General features: G+C 30.0%; 1 protein-coding gene across 6 annotated transcripts in view; it reads left to right on the top strand.

Moving 5' to 3' along the window:
- The window catches only part of DENND1B (DENN domain containing 1B), a 317,390-nt gene that overhangs the window by 223,541 nt on the left and 71,862 nt on the right, over nucleotides 1–21,987 (top strand). For 5 of the 6 annotated variants that reach the window (XM_074308679.1, XM_074308676.1, XM_074308672.1 and 2 more), the window contains 3 exons: nucleotides 4,127–4,227; nucleotides 13,516–13,561; nucleotides 19,453–19,554. In XM_074308679.1, the coding sequence (XP_074164780.1) occupies nucleotides 4,127–4,227; nucleotides 13,516–13,561; nucleotides 19,453–19,554 (249 nt within the window). The remainder of the gene's footprint in view (nucleotides 1–4,126; nucleotides 4,228–13,515; nucleotides 13,562–19,452; nucleotides 19,555–21,987) is intronic. The other variant, XM_074308673.1, reaches the window with a different exon arrangement.

The following is a 21,987-nucleotide window of genomic DNA, read 5'->3' as shown; positions in this document are numbered from 1 at the left end:
CAGTGTACAAAAGGAAGCTGTAAAGGGAAGAGGGGAAACCAGAAAGTCCCCACTGCAAAGGCATGATTTTTATGGAGTTAAAAACCAAGTGAATAAAAGAAATAACAAGTAGTATAGTTTCAGAAAAACTTAAGAAGACTCACATGAGCTTATGCAAAGTGAAGTGAGCAGAACCAGGAGAACATTATACACAGTTAACAGAAATATCATTCAATGAAGAATTGTGAATGACTTGGCTATTCTCAGCAATACAGTGATTCAAGACAATTTCAAAGAACTAATGATGAAGCATATTATTCACCTCTAGAGAAGGAACTGATATTGGTTGGATACAGAATAAAGTATGCTCTTTTTTTACTTTGGGTTTTTAAAAATTTTTTGAGGTTATTTTTTGGTACAAAATAAGGAAGTTTTACATAATTTCACATGTCTAACCTATGTCTCCTTACCATTTCAGGGAAGGGAAGAGAAAAGAAAGAGGGAGGGAGTGATGGAATTTGGAGTTGGAAAGTTTTAAATAGATAAGTTATTTATTTATTTATTATTATTTTTTAAAAGCAGAGTGTGAAATGGAGAGTTACTTAGGAAGTTCTGAGCCCTCTAATAAAGGCAGACGTTTGGGAATTTCTTGAATCCTCCAATGAGAGAGAAAAAGCATCTAAGGGGTCCAGAAAGCTGAGTTACTCTGCATGGTGATGAGATTTGAAAGTGCCAGTGTTCCCATGATTTTTGTAGAATTAAAACACAGCAAAGCTGCTGATAGTATCTGTGAAAGTTCCCTCTAAAAGATCACTGCTTATTGACAACAGTTTTTCCATTCATAACATCCTGGAGACTTTTCTTCATTTCTTCTGATATCAAGATGATACCAGTCTCCACATGCTCTCTTATTCTTAGTCATGTGAACAATTTATCTTCTCTTCTATTATAAGTTTCCTTGATGTATTTTATTACTTTTTTTTTCTTTGAAGTTTCACCTTGATTGTACATTGAACCTCTTTATTGCCTTCAGTATGTTATTAATTTTTAAGTTTCAGAGATTGTTTTTCTGTGTGCAGTACACCAATGCTGGTATGATGTTGGTATTAAAAGAGGTGCCTTTGTTTGCTGGGGCAGCTTGGGGGTCAATAAAAGAACTCTGCAATTTTCTGAAGGCATTTTAATCTGCTTTTATTATATTTACTTCAGAACCCAACTTTTCTTTTTTTCCTTGATTTTTTAACTTGTTGTTATTGTCTATACTAATATTAAAGATATAATCCAAATTCATATAGTTTTTAAAAATTTATTTTAAAACTTAAAAGTTTAAAATTTAAAAATTTAAAAAGTGCTATTTGCAAAACAAACCCAATTATAAAATAATGATACATTTAAATATGTAAATTGTGAAATGCTTCACTATTATGGACTATATTTCTAGAGTATGCACAGCTGTTTTTCCATTTGCATTAATTTCTCAGAAATACTTGGTAAATGACAATGTATATAATCAGATGAATGGAGACTTCTGTGAAAAATGTTGATTATTAAGAGCCTTTTTAATAGATGTGTGACTTCTGTAATTTCAAATCCCTAAACAAATTGATAGTAAATATTTGACATGTTTAAAAAGTACTCTAGGGTAAATTTTCAGAGGAGAATTTTTAAGTATCCCCTTGAGAATAATTTATATGTCCTCGTTTCCTAAGGTCAGAAAAATCCCTACTGAACAGCTAAATGAATACTTGAAATAAGCTTTGTTGTTTTTATTACAATGGTAATATCCAAATTAATTTATTACTTTCCTTTAACTAGTATTTCATTTTATTTGTAAGGCCTCTTTCTGCTTTTGACAAGATGCTTGCCATAATAATTTTTTTTCCCTTAGCCATTCATAGAGTCATCAACAAAACAATTGGGTTTGGCAGTTATTTAGGTAGGTATATGAAAATTAACAGTTTTTGCCAAACATTCAACCGGATATTGAGAATAATTTTCTTGGTTCTTAGCCATACTTATGTTGGTTAAAGCAACAGTAGGATATGATGAGTGAAGGTGCGAAACTATATTTTAGGCTGTGTATTAATGGGGATAATTCTATGATAATGCTAGCAATGTGTAACTTCATTTTTTTGTGTGTCTTTGCTATAAATTGGAGTGAAAAACATAAAATATTTAATTTGGAATTAGTGGCTAATATATTTATCATCTTCCTTTAAAATATAAAGATAGATTGTGGCAATGTCTGAATAATATTCAGTACAGGGGTAAGTACTTTTACTATTGTGGTTAGGAAATATGTATTTTTCATAAAAATATGAAGTTAATGCAGATTAGAAAATCGAACTTTTCCTTATTACCATACTTTCTAAAGAATACCTATTTTAACAACTCACTTTGTAAAAATTAGGAAAGATAGGGGCTCTTTGGAAGTTATGCTAATCGTTTCAGAATAACAACTCAGTACAGTGATTGGACACGATAATCTAAACAACAGAAAGCATTTAGTTTAGCTTCAAGATGTGCCTAATTTTAGAGAGAGAACTTAAAGAATACATAATTTTACACAGTGAATCAGAAATAGAAGTCCACAGCTAATCCTCTGACTTATCTCTACTTCAAGTGGAGAGAACATAAATAATTTCATGATCTATAATACTCACACACAAGTATTTGAATGCCTCCTAGTGGTGCTTTCTCTAATTATAATGATGTTTTAGAGAGAATACTTGATAAAGGAATATACTAGATTAAACTGCTAAAATTTCTAAATGCTATGGCACAAATTACAAGAAGCATTGATAATATTATTGGCAAGTTATATTAAAATAAAAATACATTGTTAGAGATGCTGAAAAAAAGAATTCAAAATGAAGTCAGTATATATTCTAGATAGTGAGTTACATGATAAAATATTACTTCTTATATATTCATTTAACAAATGATTCACTAAATATTTTATACTTGAACAAAAATTATTAGTAATATCTTTGATTTCTTTACACGTGCAAGGTAGTTTTAAATTTTAATATATCAAACTTTATTGACCTCTTTGTAGTCATGACAGTTCTAGTCTAAAATATCAGATCTTAAGTAATTGAATCTGAAGAATAGGTGTAGTTAATACTTTATAAATTTCTGTATTTCATTTCATATAAATAAAATAGTTTGATTAAGTAGGCTTAACATTCTAAACCTAGCACAACTGAGTAATGGCGAAGTACTGAATTAATCATTTCATGACATACAAATAATAATTTATATAAGTACACAAGCCTCATTTACAATGGAAATAAAAGGAATTTTTGAAAATTGTTGTGATAATCTAAATATGAGGCAGTGAGGAGATACTCTTTTGTTAAGTATTCAAACACAATTAATGGCTTGCTACACAAAAAAATAATTAAAATGCCATTTACCTTTAGAGTAGGGGTAATATAATTGCAGCTGTTGTGACATAAAAATAGAATGCAAAATGTTAATCTGAAATGAACAGTTTAAATAAGAAATTATGATATACTTGGCTTCCTGTAGTATAGCTGTCAAGCTTGGGCAGTTTGCTGGTCAATAGTGACATTCTCTGTGTCAGTGAACAGAGTCTCTTGATACCATAACCTGCAGTTCACACATTACTGAAGCTCCAACTGTCGAACAATCAAGTCCCTTGGTATTATTGCAGCTTCCAGACTCTCCTGACTGGCTCATGTTTCATTCTTTGGCAATTTGCCCTAATGATATCCCTAAGGAGCTTTCAGACTTTCTTCTTTTCCATATTTAATCGTGCTATATTAATCTGAGTGATGAGCAAACTGTGATGCACACATTTTTTTTGATTATTTTTTACTAAGATACTCTTCCAAATATTGTTATTTGTCATTGAAAATTTTGCCCATAATTACATATTTTAAGTAGGCAAAGCCGCCCAAGATTTATTAGAAAATTGATTATTTTCATGTTTAGTGTGTCTAAAATGCATATTGCCCTTAAAATAGTGATGATACATATGATTAATTTTTTGTGAAGTTAACTAATAATGAGTGTTGCTTTATATTTATCATATTTAGTTTTACAATTATTAGTAATAATAGAAAAATTTGAGCTTGATGTTTTAATTTTTATTAATTTTCATCCTTTAATTTTTTTTTAGTTAACTGCTTGCCTTCATGGATCAACTATACTGTTATATCCAATGTACTGGCAACATATTTATATCCCAGTGCTTCCACCACATCTACTGGACTATTGCTGGTAAGTTAGATGATATAATGTATCTTTATATCTTCTACTTACTAAAAGTCTGCAACTCTTTTATTTTATATTTTTGTGTACCTCAAATGTGTAGATTATATATTCCTATGCATTGTGTTTATAAGAGGTTTGTTAATAATATATATTTTTGTATATCTCAGATATTTATAGATTATATATTACTATTCATTTTACAACAGGTTTGTTAATGTTGTATACTTAGAAAAAAGAAGGCTTAGGCATTTAATTTTACATATATAAAATGTTTCCCTACTAGAGGATAAGTCCCACTGTCTATCCATCAAAGAAGACAGAGAGGTTTTAGGCATCTAATAACTAGTTCTACTTGTAAGATACCATTGCAAGACAGTGTGGACATAATATTAATATGGACCTAACATTAAGTCTTTATGGTCAGCTCAGTCCTAAAGGTATAGTGGAAAAGATTATTTCCAATTAGAGTTACCTTCCAGACTGCGGACTTTTAAATAGGTGTTGTGAGTTGGAAGGGTGGAAAGAGAATGGTCTAGGGAATTGTACATTACATCATGGATTTTAGATTTGCTTTGGACCCTTGAGATATTTTAGTCTAATTCTTTTACTTTTTTATTGAGGAAACTGAGACCCATAAAGGCTAAAATATTTGTTCAAGTTCTTAGGGCCATAGTTCAACTTTGAAATACCTGGGGTTTGCCAGGAATTACAGGAATTATTTCAGAACTATTTTGAACACGTGTTCTCTTACAGTCTTCACCCTGACTATAAAACTGAATATTTATTTTCATAACTTCTTTGCTTTTCATAAATACAACTTAAAGCTGAACTTATAGAGTATACCTGTACCAAAGGAATCCGGTAGTTGATTTTTTAAACCATCTTTTAAAATAAATAACATAAATTTACAATTTGCCCTTTTTATTGAAATTATGTTTTTTGGTTTAAAAAAGTTAAAAAATAAGAGCAGAGATTTCATTTTTAATTCTGATTGTTATTTTTTTAGAAAACATACTTAAAATAATTTAACTTCTTACATATTAGTTTCTCTGATTAGTTGTATAGTCATCCTCAGAGAAACAGATCATGTCAGTGACATAACATTCAGCAGAAATACTTTGCTATCAAAATATTACAGCCAAACCAGGGTTAACCACGTTTGAACAGAAGCTTTCCACAGCTGTACCATGAGTATAACATCCTGTAATGTACTCAGTGACCTACCAATGATTCACTGATTTTTTATCAGTGGGAAAAATAGAGGCAGTTGGCAGGGCATTTTTTGGCATCTTCTTAAGAGTTAGCAGTTGATTGCTGTGTCATAGGTTAACAACTTTGTAAATAGTCACGTAGCTAATAAGCAGTAAAGCCAAATCTACAAACAGCTTTATTTTAACTTTTAATTTAGAGCTCTTCTCATTATTTTGTAAACTTCACAACTGCAAAATTTAAAAATTCTTTTTTTGTAATAACTTATAAAATATTTTTGTCACTTAAAAAACTTCTTATATTGATTCACATTTAGTAACTATTTGTTACTTTTAAAAAATATGGACTTTTAAAAATATTAAATTTTTAAAAGCTTTTTTATATCATCTGGTTTTCTAAAAATACCTAGGAGAATATGACCCTAATAAATGAACTAGCTTTAATGCTTAGAATAATAGATAACAAGAGCTAACCTCAGTATCAAATTAAGTTTTCTTCATAAATGCATGCAGGGCCATCTCTAGTTGTCATGCTCTATATCTGGCCACTAGATCCAGATGACTCTAGAGGGGAAAGTGAGACAGGTGATTTTGCATACCCCTTTCTCACTTAAATCTACCTCACTTATATGTCATAGCATCATCTCCCTAAAGTCATAGTCCTCTTCAAGAACAAAGAACAATAAAATCCTTAAGACATAAGGTAATATTTCTTTAACTTAAACAATTCACAGAACAGAATTTAGATAATTTATTAAATTAAAGCACAGAAAAATCACTACTGACTGCCTTCCTCTAAATAAAGAAAAATTGAGAATTCTTTGTCTTTCCTAGTGCTACTACCTTTTTCTGTCATTTGATTATTTTAAAATCTGTTATTAGTAAACTTGTTTTTCCTGCCACTGATGACCATGAAAGACAGCACTGTATTTATTATCAACCTTTGAATATTACTGCCATTCCATACTTTCTTACTTGAAGTCACCTAGAATAATGATGATGATGATGATAATGATAGCGGATAACATTTATATAGCATCTATTATGTGCCAAATACTATGTTAAGCACTTTACATATCATTTGATTCTCATAAAAATCCTGTGAGGTAGGTGCCATTAGTATTACTGTTTTACAGATGAGGAAATTTAGATAAATAAAGAGATTAAGTAATTTGCATAGGGTCAGAAATCTCTAGTGAGTGTCCGAGGTTTAATTTGAACTTAGATCTTCCCCTCTTCAGGTCTGGGGCTCTATCCACTGAAGTATCTGTCTGCTTAGGATAGAATCACTTTAAGCACTGACTTCATGCTACATGGCTTTCTACATTGGGGGCAAAGAAAAGCAATCTGTGAACTTTGAGATATCATTGAATCCAGCTATACCCCTGGATAGATATATCATATGTCCAGAATTTTGATAATAGTCTATGCTCTAACCTGTCTAAGAGTTTGGTTTAGTATATTTTCTTAACATTTTTTTGTTTTAATCAGCTAAATCTGTCTTTTCAGCCTCCTCACCCCTCAAAAACACAAGAAAAACAAAATCAATTACAAATATATACAGTCAATTAAAATAAAATTCCCTCAGTGGTCATGTCCAAAAATTTAAATTATTCTGCACTGTGAATCCTTCCCCTCTATTAGGAGGTAGGTATCCTGTTCCATCATGTGTCCTCTGGAATTCTGGTGGGTCATTACTCTGTTAAGAATTTAGCACAATATTATTCAATTTCATTTATATACCATGACTTGTTCATCCATTTCCCAGTTTATGGATACTCCTCAGATTCTCATTCTTTGCCAATACGAAAACAAACAAAGAACCAACCTAATTATAAATTTATTTATATTTTTATTATATTGTGTTATAACATCCTTAGAGTTTGTTTTGCTTAGATCTCATCTTTCCCATAATCTACTTGCATATATACACATATTCAAGAACAATGCATATGCATTTGTGTAAATGTGCATGTTTTCCCTCTTTGTGATGAGTTTAGGTAATAGTGATATTCAAGTATTCCTGGCTTAATTCTTTTCATAAAAATGTAGATAGAAGCAGAGAAAAGGGGTTGAACTTTGAGGGAAAAGAGATCTACACCAAATTAGACCTCATGACCATAGGTGGACTAGCCTCTCAAAGGTTTAGGTTTGTAATTGCTAAATTAGAGGAATGGGAGCATAATACTTTCACCCACATTACAATATGATTGTATGGATTAAATGAGAATGCGGTTTCAAAGATAATCTTTGATTATTTTTAGATTAACCCTTTTGTATCACACACCTATATTTGACCTACTACTCTTGAAGACATGAAAAATATTTTTCACGGACCCATTTCAGAAACTCTCTAATTATGACACTAAATTTGATATCCCACTTTATTTTATATTATTCTATTTAGTCTTAAATAAACTTCCTGTGTATTAATTTTTGGGGAGCAAGGCAATTGGGATTAAATGATTTGCCCATGATCTCACAGCTAGGAAATGTTAAGTGTCTAAGACTGGATTTGAACTAAGGTCCTTCTGATTCCAGGATCAGTGCTCTATCCATTGCACCATTTAGCTGTCCTTTTACTTAGTATGTGAACTTGAACTCCCTCTCAACTCTTTAAGCCTACTGCTGCTAATTCCCTGCTTGTGACATAGCAATCCTTCATTAAATTTTCCTTTTTCTCAGGACTTTTTAGGTCATAAGTTTCAATCTATCAAGAATCAGTAACATGTAAATTGCTAAGTCCTTGTTTCTCTCAGAAATTGCCTATTAAACTTATATAAAATAAACTGATATAACTTGTGATTAATAACCTTGGTGCTGGCCAGTCAGGTGTGAAATTTACTTTTGCTATACCAAATTAATGCCACTGGCTATTTTTTTAGTTTCTCAGTATGTCTTTAAAGAGCTATCTTGTTTATCAGTTGTATCCTTAGTTACTGAGGAGCCTCGTTTATTGGCAGTTGCTGGCTTTGGTAATGAATTAACCCTACTCAGAACATTGTTGCCTCAGTTTCTCTTATTCATGGTTTTCCTTTTCAATATTAAAAAAAAATCTTATTATGGCAGCATAAGTATTCTTTACAATTCTTCTAATTTGATCAGAACCCTTCTGCAATTTCTTTGGTAATTCTACTCCAAAATAATATCTTTTCTTCAGATCTCTGAGGTATTTTAGCATATAAAGTGATGGTGCCATCTTGAGGCTATTCCTAGTAGCCATCATCCCATTTTATCAGTAGAAAATTATTTTCCCCACAGGTGTAGGAAAATTATGAGCAGCACCCTTCTTCTAATGACAGTTCTTTTAGAATGGCAGTTCTCTACGCTAGTGAGTGTTTTGAGACATTTTCTAAATATTTTTGCCATACTAAAGGCTATCTACTCTTTGGAGATAATGTGACTCCAGGAAATTAGAGAATTGATCCTATATATAATGTTTAACTAATTATTCTTAAGGAAATAATCATTTTCTATTCTATTCCCTACATATTTCTGTTTGGACTATGCTATGGCCATCCAACTGGTTGCCCTCCATCCATATGGAGATAAACTAGTCTCCATTATTCAGAGTTTACATACTGTTTAAAAAATAATAAATTGATATTATAACCCATACCAAAAAATAGACTTGATGGATTGTATTATATGTGGGTGGTCTACTTTTAAGAATCCATCTTCCTAAATAAAAAATATACTCATCACTCAATTTTGCTATTCACATAGTAATTATATTTGGATAAAGATTAATTGCTACCCCCAAAAAAGCCCACCATCCATCCTCAAAAAGCAGTCACATAATGCCTTCTGTATCCAATCTTGGCAAATAACTTCATTGAAAGAAAAGTGCAGGACAGTTTTGCATATTGATGATAAAGCATCTGTTTTACCAAGGACATCCTTCTGACTTATTAACACTATAATCTAATTAGGAAATTCCAGCTAGGGTTGCAAAATTACTTTTTATGCGATTTAGTCAATTTCACATTAGGATGTACACAGTCCTCTTTTCGTGAGAAAGAAATAATTATTTTTCAATTAACTTTATGTTCTGAAAAACATGGTAATTATTTTAGAAAATGATGTTCTAGATTAATTACAGTTATAGTACTAATATGCATATGTTTTGAATTTTGTGAGAAATTAGTGAAGAAAAAACATGTAGAGGCACCCAGTAATTTCATTATTGATATTTTCATGATATTTTCCTTTAACAGATTTAGTTTTCAGGGGCTTATGAACTATTCAGGAGGTCCCTGTTGATTTTTTTTTTTACATTGACAAATCCTTTGGCTTTTATTGTTAATACTCTCAAGAGATACAAAATTTCTAATAAAGTTCAGTTTCTTAAAATAAGGTTTTGCTAAGTAAAATCATTTAAAAATATAGTACTTTAATAGTAGGTGCTTAATATGCATTGCATTGCTTAGTATTTCTGTGGACAAATATGCTATAAATTCTGGTAGTAATTGTTTATATCTCAAAGTTGTCAATAAGGGTGCATTTCTTGTAAGTCAAAGCTAATAAATGTTGCATTTGTAAAAGTTGAAGCATAAAAAAAAATGTGCTCTTGGCACCTTTAGGCTTAATGCTCTTAAGAGGAGGGGAATATATGCCTATACAGGCATTTATGGGAAATCTCATTTATATAGTATCTTACAACTTAAAAAGTGTTTTGACATTCATTTGACATTCACTGCATTTCAATGACTTGGAGAGTGTGTATATTATCATTCTCTATTTTGTTGGTGGAGAAACTTAGACTCAGAAGGTAATAACTTTCTCAAAGTTACATAGAAAAAAACTGAAACAGGGATTTAAACCCAGATCTTTTGGCTCTGTGACTAATATTCTTTTCACTACTATATGGTTTGTATAAAATTAAAATATTTGAATTTTCACAAAGATAATGGGATTAGATTATTGATGTTGATGGTAACATGTTATTAGTTTCTAGAACCCAGGATTGTAGAGTTTTAGTGTTTCTGACATAGCAGTGTATTTGGTTATTTAATCTGAAATAGTCCTACTTATTGTCTTTGAAATTACTAGTTAAGAGAGTTATATTTCTAACACTTCTCCAACCTAGGAAGCTAAAATGAAAAAAAAAATACTGTTTTTTATAGTCAAGAAAAATAGTTTCTGAATCCTCATTGTCTAGTCTTCATGATTTTAGGCAAGTCATTTGACTTAAACCCAAACTCCTTATGTAATATGGAAATGATACTATTTATAAAATGAAAAGCCTTTTATGGAAGATACTGTCTTGTATTATATTCCTAATATTTAGTATAGTTCCTGGCATAGAAGGTGCTTAATAGGTGCTTGTTGAGTATGGTAATCTATTCCTTAGTTTATGTCTAGAAAGTACTTTGTAAACTAATATTTGTTATTCAATTATTATTTAATTCTTTTTCTGACCCCATTTGGGTTTTCTTGGCAAAGATACTGGAATGGTTTATCATTTCATTCTCCAGTTTATTTTACAGATGAGGATCTAGGGCAAATAGACTTAAGTGATTTGCCCACAGTCACACAGCTACTAAGTGTCTGAGGCCAATTTTGAACTCAGGAAGATGAGTATATCTAACTCCAGGTCTGATACTCTATCCATTGTGCCACCTAGCTGCCTTAATATTGAGATAATTAAATGTAAGTTATTATTGTTATTATTATTGACTAAATTTTTTTCAACTCAATTCAGTTTTTTTTGTGATGTTTCATACCTCCATATTTAAATTGGACAATGAGAATGATTTCTTATGTCAGCAAATTCAGTTCAGTATTTATTAGGTATTGATAACAGTATGCTAGACGCTTGAAATTTAAAAAAAAAATGAAGACAAAACAGTCTCTCCCTTCAGGAGCATACATTCTCCTGGAAATATATGAAAGCTATTTAGACAAAAATACACAGAGAATATTTAATAATGCTGACAGCATTCATTATTAATTTGTTTGGTAAGGTTATTAATCTCACAGGAAAATGTGGCACTTTACTGGCATATGTACAGTAATATATGCTTTTCATCTTTTCCATATTTTTTTAAGCAGTGAGGAGAAAGTAGTAGTGTTTTAAGTCATTGAAGATCATGGAATTTTGTCTATCTTGCTTTGTACTTCTAAATGTGGTTCTAGAAAGTAAAAAAAAAATGCTTATGTATTATGCTTAATTCTCTTTCCTGTACAGTTCCTGATAGAATATTAATTTTAGAACCCAAGTTAGAAAGATTACCAGTTATTCCTATTTAAAGCAGAAGGAGATTGATACACATTCATACCTATTATTCCCAGCTGGATTTAGAGTATTCCATTAGAGCACCATCAAGAATATCACTAATAATATGGGGTTTTTCAACTAACATGTATATTTCCTTTTTCTTTCCTCTCTCTCTTTCCTTCTTGCTTTCCTTCAAATTTTTTTGTCATTCTTATTTCCCATCTATACTTTTTCTTTTCCCTTCTTGAAAAGCAGCCCTTTTTAAGCAAAGAATTAAAAAAAAGAAGTAGAAGGAAAATTTCTAGGAAATTACATATTGAAAATTTTTATTATATCTAGTGTTCACACCCTTGGTCCCTTCTGCAAAAAAAGAAACCCTCGAATTTCAAGAGTATTAATTTAACCAAAGAAAATATCCTGAACATTTATATATACTAAATTGTCTTTTTTTTCATGAAAATTACAGGGGAAAAGCAAAAATAAGATTGGTTGAGGCAATTTAGAAAATTTAGTTCAGTGCTAAAAATTTCCATTTTTTTTTAACTCTAACCCACAGATAGAGATTTGAGTTCTCTTTCCAGAAGTTTTTTCTTTAGATTGCTTCATCAACTAGCATTTATTAAGAGCTTAATAATGTGCTAGGCACCATGCTAAACATAAGGAAAGACAAAAAAACTGTCTCTACCCTCAGTAGTTGGAGGGTAATCTAAGAGGAAAAAATTCTAACAATTGAAATATGGAGTAAAGACCTGCAGAAAACAGGCTTGATAAAGTTTGGAAAGCTACCTTATTTTAACAATTAAAAGTATTTTAGAAATGATTGTGTAAATTGTTTGAGAAAAGGAAAACTCCATTCTCCACCCCATTTTGAATGAATGTTTTCACTAAACAGAATTCAAGAATTCTTTAAAATATACTTGTAATTATTTTTGTTAATAAGAATTCTGTGCATTTGTTACAGTACATGTGTAAAAACCTATCCATTCTCAATGTGTATAATGTAATATACACACTTTATATAATTATTTTTAAAATGTAAAGTAAAAAGCTTCACTTTTGTATTTCATACTTAATATTGATGCTTTTGATTTAAGACAAATCATTTTAAAAATCTGAATGATTTTTCACTGCAAAATCACATTAATATTAAGAAGGATCCTGAGAAAAATAATTTACAAGTTACAAAGTCGAGAAAAAGAGGAGTAGCACAGATGAAATATTAACAATAGAGAGATCAGTGGAAACAGTTAAATAAACTATGGTTCTGTTACCTTATTGGAAAAGACAACTTTCTTTAGTAGGGCAGATTATTATGTAAACATATGCTTCTCTCATTCCCCACTTCTCCTGAAGTATTTTGTAAACTAGAAAGTTCTACATAAACTTAAAATATGATTAATAAATATACTTAGTTTAAAATATGTTCTATACTCTTAAAACATAATCTATCTATAGAATTAGAATTGTTTAAAGAAAAAGTCAAAAATGACAGTTGTCAATTAATTGGACTATAATAATGGGCATTGTACAGAAAATTATTTTTGGGCCATGGTAATGGCCGTTTTATAGAAATTAATTCAACTCAAGCTATGGCCTATTGACAATATTTTCAGTCAGATTTTTTGAATTTTCATTCACAATGGAATGCTTGCTCTTCTTTTATGTGTTTTTATTTGTTTCCTGAAAATATTAATTTAATGAATCCTACTTAATAGAATTTGACTTGGTTGTATTGACATTTCAAAATGTTTTTGATTATTGTAAAACTGATATAAAGGAGCATTTTAATAAATGTTTCTACAATTTCTTAATTATTTAAACTAGTTTCAATTTTAATATGGTGCATATGTGTATATTTCAATTTAGTGCCCCAATGCCATACCTGATTGGAGTTCACTCCAGCCTCATAGAGGTAAGTATTTCTTTTTCAGACGTAAACTAAATCATAAAAATTGTAGTCATGATGATTTTATTTTCTTGAAAAAAAATATTCAATTACTTTTTGAAATAATTTCAGTCCTGTATTTGGAGTTTCTGCATAATAGTTTTTGTGATGTTGTTCCAGTACTGTTATTTAATATAATGACAATTACTACTTTTCAAGATCTGAAGCACATGAATATTAAAATATCATGTATAAAAGTTATATGATTTGAAATTTTGAATTTTTTCATCTTTACTGAAATAAATTTTAGGATTTTATTGTTTCTTCAGAGTGATTATATCTTTTAAAACTTATTTTTGAATTGATTTTTTTCCTTATAGGACACATGGTAACCTATGCCTTACTAGCATATTCAATACTCTTTTTACTTTGTGCCCTGTAATGTAAGGCTTTTTAGAAATTTATTTTTGAATATACATTTTATTATATTTTGTTTTATTATGTTGCTCTATTGTTTTTCGGTCATGTCCAACTCTTTGGGATCCATTTGGGGTTTTGGCAAAAATACTAAAGTGGTTTACCATTTCCTTCTTCAGCTCATTTTACAGATGAAGAAACTGAGGCAGACAGGGTTAAGTGATTTGTTCAGAGCTAGCTACTAAGTCTAAGGCACTAGATTTGAATTCAGGAAGATGAGTTGTCTTGATTCCAGGTCTGACATGTCTGTGCCACCTCACTGTTTTATTGTTTTATTATACAACCGTAATATTTAAGTGGGAACTTTTCCTGTTGTGTTAATGTGAAGCATTTCGGGGAAGGGGATTATATTTTTGGCCTATATTTTTTTTCCCCAGGATTTAAGTTTATTTTTTTACATTCAATTTAATTTTTTAAATTAATTTTATAATTATAACATTTTTGACAGTACATATGCATAGGTAATTTTTTTACAACATTATCCCTTGTACTCCCTTCTGTTCTGAATTTTTCCCCTCCTTCCCTCCACCCCTCTCCTAGATGCCAGGCATTCCCATACATATTAAATATCTTATAGTATATGCTTGGTACAATATATATGTACAGAACCGAATTTTGTTGTTGTTGGATTCGGGAGGTAAAAATAACCTGGGGAGAAAAACAAAAAAATGCTAACAGTTTACACTCATTTCCCAGTGTTCCTTCTTTGGGTGTAGATGATTCTGTCCATCATTGATCAGCTGGAAGTGAGTTGGATCTTCTTTATGTTGAAGATATCCACTTCCATCAGAATACATCCTCATATAGTATTGTTGTTGAAGTATATAATGATCTCCTAGTTCTGCTCATTTCACTCAGCATCAGTTGATGTAAGTCTCTCCAGGCCTCTCTGTATTCCTCCTGCTGTTGGTCATTTCTTGCAGAGCAATAATATTCCATAACCTTCATATACCATAATTTACCCAACCATTCTCCAGTTGAGGGGTATTCATTCATTTTCCAGTTTCTAGCCACTACAAAAAGGGCTTGGCCTATATTTCTTAACACAAAGAACATGAAAATGACAATTTTTTAAATCAACTATGTAGTGAAACACATAGCATTTTATGTATGAGATTTAAAGTGACTTCTTTCAAGATTAGCATCATAGTAATTTATCACTAATTTCTCTTATTTTGCTTTTGATTCCAGAGCCTAAGACATGTCCCTTGGAATTTACCAAGTATTGGAAATAAAAGTTAATACCTTGCAATTCTCCAAAAGATCCGTTTACAGAATTTTATTACATAATTTGAACTGTTACAAATTCAGTTTACTTATAATTTCCTGTCCTTTGCCTATACATCCCATTTCTCATTTAAGATGAACCCAGAATTTCTTACTTATTCCAAAGTCCCATTTGATTATTTTTTACAGTGTAATGCCTGGCTTATAAAAATTTCTGCTTGCTCAATTCTAGTGCAATGTAGGTCTTTTGGGGATCTTTGGGGAGACATAATGCAATGCCTGAAATATATGCTATGATTTAGAAATTTATTTATAATAGATATTATCCTAATGATAAATAGAATATAGTTGTTCTATTGTGTCCAACTCTTTATGACATCATTTGGACTTTCTTGGCAGAGATACTTAAATGTTTTGCCATTTCTTTCTCCAGTTCATTTTAAAAGATGAAGAGACTGAGGCAAATAGGATTAAGCAATTTACAGTTAGTAAGTGATAGATTTGAACACACAAAAATAAGTCTTCCTGATTCTAGGCTCATCATTTTAACCATTGGGCTACCTATCTGCCCACACATATACATACCCATATATTTGTGTGTATGTGTGTATATTTGCATACACACACTTAAGTTTTGCAGAGTGTTTTATATATGTTATCTCATTTGATCCTCATAACCCTGAGAGATAGGTGTTAGTGGTAGCTCCATTTTACAGATCAGGTAACTGAGGCTTAGAGATGTTAAGTGATTTAGGCAGGCTCACACAGCTGGTAAGTATCTGAAGTAGAATTTGAACTCAGTTCTTCATCATTCAAAATCTGAAGCTCTGTTTGCCCATATAGCTGCATTGAATTTTCTGAGAACATTTTATGTGACATATTAACTTAATTGTCATCTTTCCCCAATATAGTGTAAAGTAATAAACTTTTTTTATAAAGCTCAAAACATTACTATATAGTGCCTTCATTTTATATTATTTTATATTGAGTTTTAAAAAAGTCATGCAACTTATGAAAAAAATGTGTCAAGAAAAATGTTATAAATCAAAACATAAATAGGTAGAAATATACTGCAATGCATTCTTTTAGATTGTTTCAAGAAATTAATGAAGTAGGATTCAGAATCTTGTATGGCATTAGTTTAGCCTTGTAACCTTATTTTGTTGTGATACGAATAAAGAATTATGTGACGTTAACTTCTTAATTGGTATGATGGTATTATATCCTGAAAGATAATGTTCTTTCTGCCATGCCAATCTTAATAGTCTTTACATTTTATTTATCACGTATTGGGGTATGTCTGACATTTCCTTTAGAACAATGCAAAAGTATAAAAACATAAAAACTAAACAAATTCTATCTGAAATTAAATTACATTGATCTTTACAAATATGATATTCCTTAACTTGGCATCTTTCCTTGATTTTGGCTGCAATTATAGTCTTTTTTGATGAAGAAAAGCATTCCCTTATCATACACTTTCTTCTTTCCTCAACTCTGCTCTAACTTATTTCACCATCTCTCTAGAGGCATTTAAGCCTAGTTACCCAGAGAAACATGAAATTAAGAAATTTAACATATATTCCTTTATAAATATCTTTCATTTGATCATTTATATATATATATATGTATATATATATGTATATATATATATATATATAAGTATGAGGAAAAGAAGACTGTTTTTACATGTTCATAAAAATTTGCTTCCTAAATAAAACCTAGGTTTTATTTGCTTTGCCCCTAAAAACAATTTTAGGGAAAATAGCAAATTCATATAGATATTAGAGAGACTGGCAGTATACAAGCAGGTGCTTTAAAAGTGTAGTTTCATTCTAAAGCAACTGTAAGGGGGAATTTTGACCTATTTTTAGAAGTACAAGTGATTGTTGCTCTCATGTCATTTATTGCCATTAAGACACATTTGCAGGGACATCATCATTTTATAGAAGTATCATGCCTTAGTTCTAAAAAGGCTCATTTCTTTTCTTGTACCAAAAGATCACTTTTTTCTCCTCCTATTCATGTAAATTGATTTATTTTCTGTGATACAAAATTTTTCTCTATATAACTTTTTGTGAAAATGTTTCCTTTTAAAGATGTGATATAAAATGAAGTCAAAATGATTTAAACTTAACTTTTATTTAAAAAAAACTTGAAATTCATATGTATATTTTCTTTAAATAAAACAAAAGTATCCATTAGTATTTGTACTTTTGTATACATTTGTTAATTCTTCAATTTCATTTGATAGCTATCTTTTAATCTTATAGAAAAACATCACATAAGATTCTAAAGAATATCGTTTACTTCCTTGCATTTTTCATTTCTTTACATCATTTTCATTTTTTTTCAAAATTGTCTCATTTTAAAACTCTTCCATTAACTATTTCTATATTCTTCCTATGATTTCTATTTTAAACTTTAAAAAGTACAAAAAATTTCATGACATTTTAAATAGATTGAGATTAAAGATGAAATTCTTTGATAAATTTTCAAATACTAATATTTTATTACCTGTAAGTACTTAGATATATAATACTTTTAATTTTGGTCTTGCTAAGATATATTTATATATCTCCTGCCAAGAAAGTGAAGTAACTGACTTTAATTTTAAAATTTTAAATCTTAGCATTTCTACCATAATTTCCACTTCTTTACTGAGTGTAAACGCCAAGAAAGAAGAGCATATTAATTTTCATGGTATTATTCTGTTAAAGAGATTTTTTAAGAAACAAATACATTTTACCTTTTATCCCAAAAATTTGGCCATGCATGAAAGTGCAAAAGATTGAACCATACATTTTAAGATAAACTTAGCATTATTGCTTTGGAGATTTGTTCTTGACTCAATTTTAAGTGGTTTAATCAGTTTAGGTATGAAATATAGCATAAATTTAAAAAGTTAATTTTATTTTGGTCTCCTGAGAAAATACATAAGATTTCTAGTTGACTAAGGACTAAAATGCTGAGAAAACATAATTATGTTACTTAGATGCACCAAAAAGTAGAATTCATTCTACAATTTTAACAGAGATGACAATGATTCAATTTAATTAGAAAATAAAGTATTAGCAGCAAGGCAGGAATTTAAAGGAGAATATGAACTTATGAGTTAAGATTTTTGCCTAAAGGCTTGACTTGTTTGATCATTTTAACAAAAATTACTTCATTAAACTTACTTCATTATATTTTTTATATGTTCTTCCTTAAAGGTCTATCCGATAAACTCCATGTCAAAATGTTTTATTGCAATAGTCATGAACATGACTGTTAACTATGAGATTTATGTTCATTTCTGTTCCTATATCGTTCTTCCTGCTGTTTCCTTTCTCATCTTCAAGATACTTTCCTTATCATTGTGTACTTAATCTATTAATTTGTTTATTATTCAGCAGTTACTTTCTTTTGGGAAAGTATTAATAAATGAATTGAAAGAAAGAAAATATTTCCAGATCTTAAAATTATCCCCCCAAATTATAGTACCTGTGATTGCAGCAAAGTGAAATTTATTCTTTTATGTAGAAGTTTATGGTCTGACATGTTTATGAATATTTAAAACTTCAGCAGCTTGATATTACTCTTACCTAAGTATTATTCTTATTTACCTATTTCTCAAAGTCCTATGATGATTTTAATTTTTATTTCAGTTCTGTTTTTGCAAATATCCCTAAATTGTGAGTTCTTAACATGTGTATATGCATGTATACATGTGTGTATGTGTGTAGTGGACCCTCTTTGGCATTCTGATATACACTTAATGTTTTTAAATGGATAATTATATGATTATGAAGGAAAACAAGTTACATTAAACTACAGTTATCAGTTTAGAAATTTTATAGGCCACATTTTAAAAGCACATTTTTATTCAGTTGTTTGTGAGGGAAAAAGAAATGCTGATAATACATTTTTCCATCCTAGTTTAAAGTCCTTGATATTTTAGCATTATTATTTACATATCTATTTTCTACAGTTATATTATAATTTTTAGTTTGACAATCTCTAGTTCAAATTAATTCTTGCCAAATAATAATTTTAAAGCTTTCTTAGATGGAAAAAAGGACTTTTGGGAGTTTTTAAAAAATATAATCAAGTTCGGCTAAATGTATTACCTTGATATATAATTTAATAATGATAATCTCTCTTTCCAAATTCAGATTGTTCAAGTTAAAGAAAATGTAATTTATGCGTAGTTGTATGTGTTTTTAAAACAGAGAGTGAAAAATAAATCATTGGAGGACGTGGTTATGTTAAATGTTGACACAAACACTTTGGAAACACCATTTAATGACCTGAACAACCTACCAAGTGAAGTGGTAAGTCTGAAAGACTATTTCATAATGGGTGTGTATGCTTTCGTCAGGTTTTTTTGAATTATTGGTAGTGATTTTTGCTCCTTTTTCTACCTAATATAAAAGCAAAATTACTAAGGATGGGAAAAGGGAAAAAAGTATCAGCTTTAAAGTCCGTATTTAAGATTATTTTCCCTTTTTGACAGTTGAGGAAACATTGAATGGAACATCACATTACTTATTTTAAAAGCAAGATCATAATTACAAAGCTAGCTGCATTCATTAGGCATAGCTGCTTTAGACGTAAGTCTCTTCATCTCATCTTAATCATTATATTACAAAGTAGGCATTTCTGTCTGCCTAGTGGCATGTCTTGCAAAAGAACGAGAGAGTTTTTGAAGGCAAGAAGAAGAAGGGGGCCAATTATCGGCTTTCGCTTCCCTGCCACCTGCCAGTGCTTTTCCTTTTAATTAATGATCTGATGGCACTGGTCAATATAATAAGAAATGCTTGTACAGTTGGGGTCAGAAAATTCTGGCTTTGATCTCTCTCAACTTTCTGAAACATTTATTTGTTTTCTCTAAATTATTTCAGTTTTATTTTAATCTTTTCTATCCAGCTGAGGGCTGCATGAATGAAAACCTACACTATTTGTCATATACTTTGGAAGAGCAAAGACTGCTTACTTAGAATTCTATTTGTAAATTAAACTGCAAACCCAGTTTGTCATAAAAGACATCTGATCCTTTTGAAATGACGAAAACTGTCTTTTGTCTGTAAAGGCTGATAAATTAAGTGCCAGTTTTTTTCTGGTCTTTGATCTTGCTGAGGTTTTTTTGTCTGCAGCTTATAATGGAACATATTCTGTATTTCATGTTAAATAGTCTCTAAAAGTGCATTTCACTTTACTCTTCTATTCCTTAGTATAGGACTGAAAAGTATGTTGGCATTGCTTCTATAGTTATATGTGTTGAGTTGCTTGCCTTAGAATGGAATAATAGAATATAATAACACATTGTATGTGTTTAGAATGTCAAATTTTTAAGAGTATGTAAAATTGATATTTTTATAATAGTTTGGGAGTATTTCTATTTATTGTAATAAATATAAAAAGTGCTTTGAAATGAACTTTAAGATTTTTGGATTCATACTAGAATACTGATAATTATTATTCCTGTAGTATAATAGGAATGAAAGTATTAAAAATCCTATATAAGTTACTAATAAATAACTACCAGGTTAATGTTAACTGACTGCAGTAAGTAAAAACTAAATCAGTCCATTTCATTGCAATAAATTTCATAGTGAGTGTATCCAAATCTAACCCAATGAACATTTATCTTTTAGTTTCTAATATGCAGATTTACTCATTATAAAAAATTTACAGAAGCTGAAAAAAAGATTACAGTTGTTCATTAGAAATCCATCAGAGTACCCTTCTCTGGATTGAGGGAAAAAATGAGGGAAAAATCAAGTCTCAACTTTAGGAATATATTCTGCATGTTTATACATTTCCCTTTGTAATTCCCACAGGAGAGAATATGGGTGCTTTGTAAAAAATGGAGTTCAGTTTTTCTGTGTTCAGTATTAAAATTATTATAGTCATCGTTAGTGATTGATATTTTCTTTGAGAATTATACTTTGATATTCTTTCCTATCAAAATATAAAGAAGAGAAACTTCATTCTTGGAGGATCTCATTTGTTTAGTCCAGAATATGTTCACATGAATGCTTTTACTAAAGTACTACAAAGAGTATAAAGCTCTGAAGACATACAATGATATTTTACATTTTACTGAGAAGAAATTTCATTTAAATATGATAAAAGTCCTAATAGATAGAATTCAAATATCATAAAGTTGGGTTAAAAAGTATAGCACAAAAAAGTAGAAAATATATTCTATTTTGATACTTAGAGATAGGGCCCAGAAATGTATAGAAAGGTATCTTGAATATTACAAAAATAGCCAAAATGACAACGGGAAATTGGAACTACTAAACTCTAAGGAAAGCTTATCACTTGGTGCCAAAAACAGCTAAGTAATTGTGTGAATTGACATCAGTAAATTCAAAAATTTCATCAGTATTCCCAAACTACCCATTACAGTCCTAGAGAACATATGATAAAAAGCATTGCATCTTGATTTGTACAATGGCAAACTATTTAAAACTAATCAGATATATTAATCTAACAAAAATATGTTAATGTTACTAGATTTTCCTGTTAGTAAATGAAAAGGAAAAACCTGAAAATGATTATTATTGGTATAGTTTGATGTATAATAAATTAACTGAGATTTAAAATGGGTCCTTTTTAAATCATTCACCAAAGCATTTAAATAATACTTACAGGGTAGATGACTTTCTATGCATGTGAACTCTATTATTGTGTCAGATTGACCAGTGGTCTTGACTGTTCAAAGGTCAGTGGTCACAGTTGTCCTGAATTACCAGTCC

This window comes from Sminthopsis crassicaudata, chromosome 4 (assembly GCF_048593235.1).
Source record: "Sminthopsis crassicaudata isolate SCR6 chromosome 4, ASM4859323v1, whole genome shotgun sequence".
In the NCBI taxonomy this organism is placed as follows: Eukaryota; Metazoa; Chordata; class Mammalia; order Dasyuromorphia; family Dasyuridae; genus Sminthopsis; species Sminthopsis crassicaudata.
Note: the sequence above shows the minus strand (reverse complement) of the source record. Positions and strands in the feature narration are given on the sequence as shown.